The 9371-nt window shown below is 47.9% G+C and overlaps 1 protein-coding gene across 1 annotated transcript; it reads left to right on the top strand.

Annotated features, from left to right (window-relative positions):
• The first annotated feature begins 7028 nt into the window (after positions 1-7028).
• On the top strand, positions 7029-9146 carry LOC101772694 (4-hydroxyphenylacetaldehyde oxime monooxygenase). The gene is made up of 3 exons (XM_004965998.3): positions 7029-7579; positions 7663-8109; positions 8345-9146. Exons 1-3 carry the CDS (start codon positions 7085-7087, stop codon positions 8960-8962), a joined length of 1560 nt encoding a protein of 519 aa, XP_004966055.1. The 5' UTR covers positions 7029-7084; the 3' UTR covers positions 8963-9146.
• Positions 9147-9371: the final 225 nt, after the last annotated feature.

The following is a 9371-nucleotide window of genomic DNA, read 5'->3' as shown; positions in this document are numbered from 1 at the left end:
CAGCACCTCGTTCCCCACCAGCCCCGAGCTCTCGCCAGCCCCGCCGGCCTTCTCCCCATCACCGGCCCTTCCCCGCGCCGCTCGTTGCACCGGCCCCGACCCCCACACCGCCGGTCCCTCCCCTCCCGCTGGCGCCATAAGGGGTGACGCCCTGACCTCCCTCGCCACCCAGTTCTCCGCCCTTCCCCCGCCACGCTCGCACCGCCAAGCCGTCCGCCCGCCGCCGCCAAAGCCACCACCGGCACGCCCCCTTCCCTGGTGCCGCCCGTCCAAGGTAAGGGGCCAAATAGGACCCTCTCACCCTCCTCTACCTTCCCCGCCACTCGGCTCGCCACCGGCGAGGCCCGGCCGGCCGTTCGCCGCCAGCCATCTCCTCCCCATCTCCCTATGTTCCTGAACCGAGAAGAAGAAGAGAAAAACACCCACCAATTTTGATCTAACCCTCTGCTATCTCCTATTTGCAAAATAATCCTCCCACCTTTCTCATACTCTTTTCACAGAACAGCCCTTCCACCTTCCGAGAATATTTACAAACAAGTTCCTGGTTCCTCGCAGATAAGCCCCTAAGCCCTGTTTTAACCCTTAAACACACAATTATCTCATCATTTCATGTGCTAAACTTTCTCCAATTTATCCCAAATTCGACCATGTCATCCTCTACTATATTCCCGCCGAGTCATCTGTAAATTCCATGAAAATACTCATTCCTCCTATTTTTCGTTCGCTTTCTCTGTTTGAGCTCAACGGGTAAAATCTTATTTTTTTCTTTTATTTATTGTGTGCCTGATTGTGTGTGCCATAGATCGTGGAGTACCCGAGGGGGATCTTGAGGAGGGGTTTGACCGTGAGCCGGAGCTCGAGGACCAGCACCGCGAGCAAGAACTCCCGGCCAACTACGAGGAATGCAAGTCCAATCTCACCCTTTGATGCATATTTATCCTAGTTTTTCAAACACCACCTATTGGCTTGTTTTACAAAATTGCATATTGTTTTACTACTGAAACATGGTTGGATAGCCACCCCTTGATTGCTATGAACATTCCTTGAGTGTCCTATAATTATCTGTAAATATGATTTGCTCTGTTTAGATGATAATTACTGCTAGAATGCTTAGGACCTTGTTACCCAATTCAATCATGACTACAATGATTTATTTAAAGAATAAATATGTGAGTGTTTTCAAATGAGAAAAATGGGTTTTCAAAAATAAAGAAAAGAAATGCTTAGATGAGATGGATGGGTGTTTTTTGTGTGAAATGCCAATAAGTTGGGCTCGTACCTTTGTGGTTGAGCAAGGTTGGGAGATATCCATCTTGTCACAGTTAAGGACCGAGTTGAGGTGCCATCTTGCCTAACCCAACTATCGTGCAACCACTCGACCGTTGTGTGGGTGCCGGCTTAGCATAAATCCCACTAGCTGATCTGTTAGGCATCAGGAGAGCTGGTGAGAAACGGGAGACCATGGAGAAGGACTAAAAACTGTGTGAACTTAGATCCCGGTTAAGACCTCGTTGGTAGGTTGTTAACCCCTTGGTTGCTTCCATGTTAGCTAGTCAGTCTTAGCTAAGGTGGGTAATGGCTTTGATAGGATCTGCACCGACACTAAGGTGATCATGCTACGGTACCCTACTTGTGGGTAAAGTGTACAACCTCTGCAGAGTTAAAACCTATCCGGGTAGCCATGTCCACGGTATTGGATGAGTTACGTCTTGGACACATAACTAGTGTTTGGGTGATGGATGGTTTTCATGATGTGAGTTGGATTTTGGAAGTGTCCGACAGTTGTGCCGTGAGCTACCGCGGATGGGGAGTCTGGTAGCATGAAAATTTGGATCCTTTGTGTAGGATCAACCCTACCTAATGATTCGGTTAATAAAGAAAATATTTTTTGAAAACCCTTTTGAAAATGAACCCCTGCATGTGTTGAAAAACCTAGCTTTATGGCACATAAACACGAGCCTTATCCTTGATATATCCTGTGCATATTCTTGATTGTATCCCCCTCCATGGATGGGGTTGGACTTGTTGAGTACTTTTGTACTTACCCTTGTTTTGTTGCTTTAGAGGAAGACTCGGACTTCATCGCCGAGGATTTTGAGTAGAAGGTCGCTTCCGCACCCAACGCTGCCTGTGGTGTTGGACTTTACAGAATGCTTCCGCTGCCGTGTAGTCCTGAATGCTACCTCTTGACACTAGCTTGGCTCGCTGTTGTTGTTTATTTACTTATCATTTCGGCGTGGCTTTCGTGCCCACTCCCTTGGGAGTTGTACAGTTTATGAACCATCTGTTGAATAAATGTGTTATCAGCCTCCTAAGACTGATATTTGTATCACATTTAGTCTCCGCTGATGTGGGGACGCTTCAATGGGCACCTGAAGGGTCCAGAAAGATTCGTCCATCCCCGTTCGGCTGGCGTTTTCTCCACGACTACCTGCATGGCTACCGCATGCGGCCATGGAAAATCCATCTACGTACAAGAACATACATCACAGGGAGCACGTCTTCCCTTCTTCAATTTCTTGTTCTTTTCTTCAATCAAATCCATCGGCCACTACATATTTTTAGTCATCTAATAATTCCTAAAAGCTAACGTGCGCTTACATGTATAGCGTGATGGAGCCTTGCTCGATTACGAACCATCTTGTAGGGTTAAAGCAATACCCACATCTGTAGCCAGGCATGGATCGTGTGGTCGGCGGCACCTATGGTGTACCATGGCCCTGACTACTTCGCCATGCACGCTGCTCCTGCAACCAGCACCACTAACCACTCCTGCCACTCGGACCCGAAATCAGCTTTGTCAACAACTGTTCACCGATGGCGGTCCTTTCAGGCATGACGCTGACTCTCCAACTCGACCACGAATCAAGCTAAGTTATATATTCAATTAAATATTTTATGACTTCCGTATACCTTCATACGTCTCGCTCCTCTATGTCTCTGTGACTTCCGCCGAACACTTCGGTCACACCCCCGACTGCTTATACAACTTGGTCCGTCCACTAAATAGGCAGTCGAGGGCTGCGCCCTACAAGTGCCCAGTGCACGCTTTCTCTTTTGAGCACAGTTCTGACTGCTTTGCGGCTTGTTCGTCTCTCTTAACAGTTGCTAAAGTACTCGGGTAGCACACACCTTAATCCGTGAAGCCTGGCCCTCATGTGTTGCTTCCTGCTAAGCATGCTCGAGCCCACTCTCAGCAACACCTTAGTAGGGTCAGGTGCTTAAATGTAACGGGCTAACTACTCGGGGAAATTATATGGCCTCCAAGACTAAGATGCGCAAGAATTTACTTCAACGCCGAATAAAACTATGAGTTATTCAATTATTAAATGTTTTGCATTATGCTACATAATCTTTATATTGTCCATTTACAGCTCCGAAACTACTCGGCGTGCCTCTCATTGCCCGGCCGACCTCTCTGGCTCAGGGCGGAAGGTGACTCGGCATGCTTCCGTGGCTCGGCCGACTCCCAAGCTCAGGGGCTGGGCACTATAGATGACTCGGCGTGCCTCCGTGGCTCCGCCAGTACTCGCACTCGACGGCTGGGTGCCTATTTCAGGTCGGCGTGCCTCCGCGGCTCTGCCAGTCCTTGCGCTCGGGTTGGGCGCCTACTTCAAAGCTTTCAGGTCGGCGTGCCTCTATGGCTCCACCAGTCCTCGCGCTTGGGGGTTGTGCCGCCTACTTCAGGTTGGCTTTTGGGTCGGCATGCCTTGGTAGCTCCGCCAGTCCTCGCGCTCGGGGGCTGGGCGCCTACTTAAGTTTAGCGTGCCTCCGCGACTCCGCCAGTCCTCGCGCTCGGGGGCGGGGCGCCTACTTCAGGTTGGCATACTCCCGCGGCTCCGCCAGCCCTCGCGCTCGGTGGCTAGGTGCTATAATTGGATCCCTTTTACGATGGAAATAATACATCAGATTCTTGACCATTGGACCGATTACTTTAATCATTTCAATGCTCGGGGGCTACTCCATATGGAGTGCGTTTTTCTATGCCCTCCATGTGCTTCCCTTCGATCTACAGGATGCTAGACATCCGGAGTTCGGCAGTCACATAGCCATGCACATTTGGTCATACACTCGTGGAATCTTCAATTTTTCTTCTTTTTTTAGCACTGCGCAGCCTCTCCATTTCTATGATGACACCGCAACTTTAGACGAGTGCATTACAAGCTTCGTTGCTCATCCATCAGGCTCCTGTTTGACTCCACATTGCTTGTGAGCTTAAGGGATAAGGGTCCTCATGGGTTCCCATCGACCAGGATAATGGTCGGTGCTAACAGGTGGGTCCACCCGACCATGCCATGCGGGCCAAGGTATGAAGATGCGTGGAGCACAACCTCGGAGGCTGGGCGAACGGATTCTGCCCGGATCTCACTAGATACTTGTTGTAATCCGACTCAGATTACTTTCCATGTAACAACTGACTAGATCCTATCTGATTGTAACCCTAGGTCGTCAGCCTATAAGACGGTTAGGGACGCCCCCTGAGGGTACCTCAACCCAACAGACCTCAACCCATCTGGACATCGACTCTTCGCGTCTCATACCAGTAATACAATCCACCAGAATACAGGACGTAGGGTATTTACTCTTCGGAAGCCTGAACCTGTCTAAACCTTGCGTCTTTGTGTTACCATTCGAGTTCTTGATCTTGCGATCTCCCCCGCCTACAAATCTACCACCTGGGTAACCCCTGGTGAACTGCCAGTCACTAAATCCGACAAAACGTTTTGCCTCTTTTATGCAGACTGTTTTTAGGGGAGCATATTGGTTGCGATTTTGGGCTCTTCGGAAACTATATGTTCTGTTCAGCAAGTAAAGCGTTTGAGATTGTCGCTTTGGATATCTTTTCCAAAAATGGATGGAGAAGCAATAGTAGACTATGCTTTGTTTATTTCCTTTATATATATACATCTTTTTCTTTTTTTCATGAGCTTTTGAACCGAGAATGCTGTAAACTTAGCTATGTGTGCGGTCCAGAGGTCGGAAATATTTCTTTTTCTAAAAAAAATACCGATTCATTTCTTAAGCCCCACGCTCGATCCCCATGGTGGCCACCAATGCCTACGTTATCGTACATGTATGATTTGGGCTGGTGGTGACGAGCCGATAGCATTGGTACGGAAAACTGCTGAGGTTAGTGCTCTCTGCCTTGATAGCACTCGAATGGGATTTCCACCCTGCCGCCCCCCTGGCTGGTCACACATCTGGCCTTCGCTTAGCACCGCACATTCACGGTCCCAACTCCTAAAAAAAATCTATACCATGGACCAACGCGTGGCATGGATGGGCCAAGGGCGGACACCTTGTCATCATTGGAGGTACCACACAGGCAATCCGGGGAGATCCTGGAGATGGTGCCGTGTATCTCTATCAGAAACCAGTTTTCTCAACGGATAAAGACCGTTCATAATAGAGAAAACCTGTTTGGAAAACAAATATCCGTCACCATCCTTGCTGGCAGCCACGAAAATACATGACCATCAGGAATATTGAAAGTTTATGGGTATGTACTACTGTATGGCCATGTGATGTGTCGTACGACCTTCCATCCTGGTGCGTTTACCCCAATTGATTTTGGACTCGGATTCTTTAGTCCCGGATAAAAAATGAGGCACCGAAGGCCACCGACGAAGGCCACCGACGGGAGGAGCTTTAGTCCCGGTTGTAAAGATCAACCGGGACTAAAGACCAACCGGGACTAAAGCCGCTTTAGTCCTGGTTGTAACGGTTAAAAAATCTGGCACCGACGCCCCCCATTTGTCCCGGTTGGAAATTCTAATCGGGACAAAAGGGGAGCTTTCCACGCGCCCCCCTCTCTCTCCACCTTTCTTACCATCTTCCATGTAGCGCTCTCCTTCTCTCCACCTTATCTTCTTCTAGGCGCTTCCTCTACCGGTGCCTCCCCTTCTCCCCCTTTTGTCTCGAATGATTAGTCCTGGTCGGATTTTCGGGATCTATGACCATATCCAACCGGGACTAAAGACGTGTTTTCCATTAGTGTATGGGTTGCTAGAAGTCCAAATAAATGTTGTAAGAGTCTATATACCAACGCATATAATATATGTTGCAAGAAGTGGCGTTGCAAGGGTCTATTGCAACGTAGACTTATGCGTTGGTAAGCACTGCACATAAGCGTTGCAAAGTAGCAACGGATACAATTGGGATATAACAACGCTTACATAGTTACATGTGTAGCATGTTGTTATATACGTTAGCACATGAGTACTGCATTTTTGTAAAACAATTTAGGCAAATTTGACTCTGTGACATCGACCTTTCGAATTAGTGAGAACACATCGCAAACTAGGAAATTGGTCAGATATTGGCCTACTAGCTGTTCTTCTGAGTGAGCATTTCACATTCTTGAATGGAAAAATGACTTACTCTAAGAAAAAGACATCCACTTATTACGTTTCCAGCTTGGGAGAGCTTTTTGCTTTCTATTCCTTTAATCAAATATATACCCCTATAACCTTCTGATGTAATCCTTCCATTTGCTAACTAACCAAGTAACTAACTATACAAAAAAAAGAACTCTATAATTCTCAGCTATTACTTTTATTTTTTTCACTTTTCTTTGGGACCCCCTAAAGCTCAAGGCATGCCTTAAGTTTTTTTTTGCCAATGCTCTTTACTTTAGACAGTCTCTTAAATTAAGACATGATTTACATCCACTCTCCATCATATAAAAAGGTTTGATGCATTTGAAGAGGCAAAAGGGTGGGTCAGATGGTACAATCGAGATACGTGATATCCTATATGTCACATCATAAAAAAAATGAGTGGCCATCCTTAAAAAACATGCCATATTGAAAATTTTCCATTTTAAATGTATAACACTGAAAATTTTCAGAAACCGTCCATATTATTATTCCTTTTTGCTGAAAATATCACAGCGCTGCGACCTCTTGCTTCGGGACGACAATAACAATACGAAAAAATGTCACTTTTGCAAGTGACCTTTCTTGACAATGACTACAAGTCGACGCCTACAATCTTGCCCGTCGCTACGTGACGTTGTTGCCTCGACGTCGCTGCTAATTCTCTCTGCTCGTGCGAATGTACACGTGAACGCACACAAACAAGAATGACTGTGGCGCTGCTCCCATGTATTCTACTCCAACAATGGCGATACCTACTCGTCGCCGTTGCCCTTGCTCTCGTCTCCATCCTCCTCTCCTGGTCAAGGAGGTCGAACAGATACACGTCAGCCGGCCTGCACCTGCCGCCGGGTCTCCAGAAGCTCCCCCTCCTCGGCAACCTGCACCAGATTGGCGCACTGCCACACCGGAGCCTGTGGGCGCTAGCGAGGCAGCATGGCCCGGTAATGCTGCTGCGCCTGGGCTCCGTGCCGACGGTGGTGGTGTCGTCGCCGGAGGCGGCGAGGGAGGTGATGAGGACGCACGATGCGCATTGCTGCAGCCGGCCGGCCATGCCGGGGGCGCGGCGGCTCACGTACGGGTTTAAGGACGTCGCCTTCGCCCCCTATGGCGATCATGTTCGCGAGATGCGCAGGCTATTCATCCTCGAGTTGCAGAGCATGCGCCGCGTGAACGCTGCCTGGGACGCCAGGGAGGCCCAGGTATTGGGTTAATTTATGACAGTGAGGAAGCAAAACCTGTGAAGCTTCTGAAGTATTACCTACGTGTCTCAAACACTTGTTAGGTTGACAAGCTTGTTGAAAACCTGACCCGTGCCGGGCCAAACCCGGTGAAGCTCGACGAGCACATCTTCAGCGCCGTGGACGGCATCATCGGCACGGTGGTGTTCGGGAAAATCTATGGCACGGAGCATTTCAAGATGCAGTTCCTGGACATGCTCAGTGAAGCGATGGACATGCTTGGCAGCTTCTCCGCCGAGGATTTCTTCCCCAACGCTGCTGGACGCCTCATCGACCGCCTGACGGGTCTCATCTCCCGTCGTGATAGGATATTCAGGAGGCTCGATGACTTCTTTGATGCAGTCATCAATCAGCACCTCAACCCCTCTTGCAACAAGCTTGATGACAAAAACTGCAGATCAGACCCAGTGCAAGCGCTCGTTGAGCTATGGAAGGACAAGGGAAGTGTTGCTGTGCCTTTCACCCGTGACCATGTGAAGGCTATGCTCTTTGTAAGTCTGAGCTTTCAGTTAACAGTTATGTCTAAATGCATCACGATCTTAATTGAGCTTGAGCTTTGTTGCCTTATGTCAAGACATGTAACTAGTAACACTTGGGAGGCATACCTAGAATCTCATATCAGTTACCAAATCCAAGTTATTTTGGTACCTCTTGACACATTTTCGAGGACAGTAAATTACTTCTGCCAGTTACAAAATTTGAGATTTTTGCTTCTTGATCTCCCAGGATACCTTTGTCGGCGGAATTAACACAAGCGCCGTTACCATGGTGTGGGCGATGTCAGAGATGGTCCAACACCCGAGGGTGCTGAAGAATGTACAGGACGAGATCAGAGCTGTAGTAGGAAGGAAACAGAGGGCTTCGCGTGATGATGTGTCCAAGCTCAAGAATCTGAAGATGGTTGTGAAGGAGATCCTCCGGCTGCACCCTCCTTTAACTCTGCTACTTCCAAGGGAGACCATCCAGCAAGTTAATATCACAGGCTATGATGTTCCGGCAAATACAAGAATTATAGTGAACGCATGGGCAATCAGCAGGGACCATAACATTTGGAAAGATCCAGAGGAGTTCAATCCTGAGAGGTTCATAGGGTCAAATATAGACTTCAACGGTGCACATTTCGAGTTCATTCCATTCGGCTCAGGTCGCCGGATTTGCCCTGGGATGGCCATGGCTGTGAGTAACATGGAGTTCACATTGGCCAACCTGCTATACTGTTTTGATTGGGAACTCCCTGAGGGTGTGGCGAAGGAGGACATAAGCATGCAGGAGGCAGGGAGCCTAGCGTTCCAAAAGAAGGCACCGCTCATGTTGGTGCCAAGGAGGTACGAGACTAGTTATTGAACGAATGCACAACCAACAAAGGTAAAACTTACGAGGTTTGGTTGTCATTGTCTTTGTATCGAAGGAATTTAATATTAAGTCCTATATAACTTTATTGTATGTCAAAATATTGTATGTGTAATTTTTCTGTTTGTTGTTTTTTTGCTGAATTATATAATTAAAAAAGAACAAGAAGTTTTGCATCTGTGCCCAATGTATGATAATGTCACGCACGCAATGTAAAATGCAAAACTACACGTACATGTACATGTGACCACATGAATTATCTCAACCGTTGATTTCTCTGCATCCAACCGTTGATCCACTATCTACTCCATGTACTTCTTACTTACCCATGATCCATCTCACCATTGATTCAAAAATGAATGGTTGGGATAGCTCGTGTGGTCACATGTATAAGTGAAAAATT

The sequence above is a fragment of the Setaria italica genome, chromosome IV, assembly GCF_000263155.2.
Source record: "Setaria italica strain Yugu1 chromosome IV, Setaria_italica_v2.0, whole genome shotgun sequence".
Classification (NCBI taxonomy): Eukaryota; Viridiplantae; Streptophyta; class Magnoliopsida; order Poales; family Poaceae; genus Setaria; species Setaria italica.
This window is presented reverse-complemented; position numbering and strand designations above follow the sequence as displayed.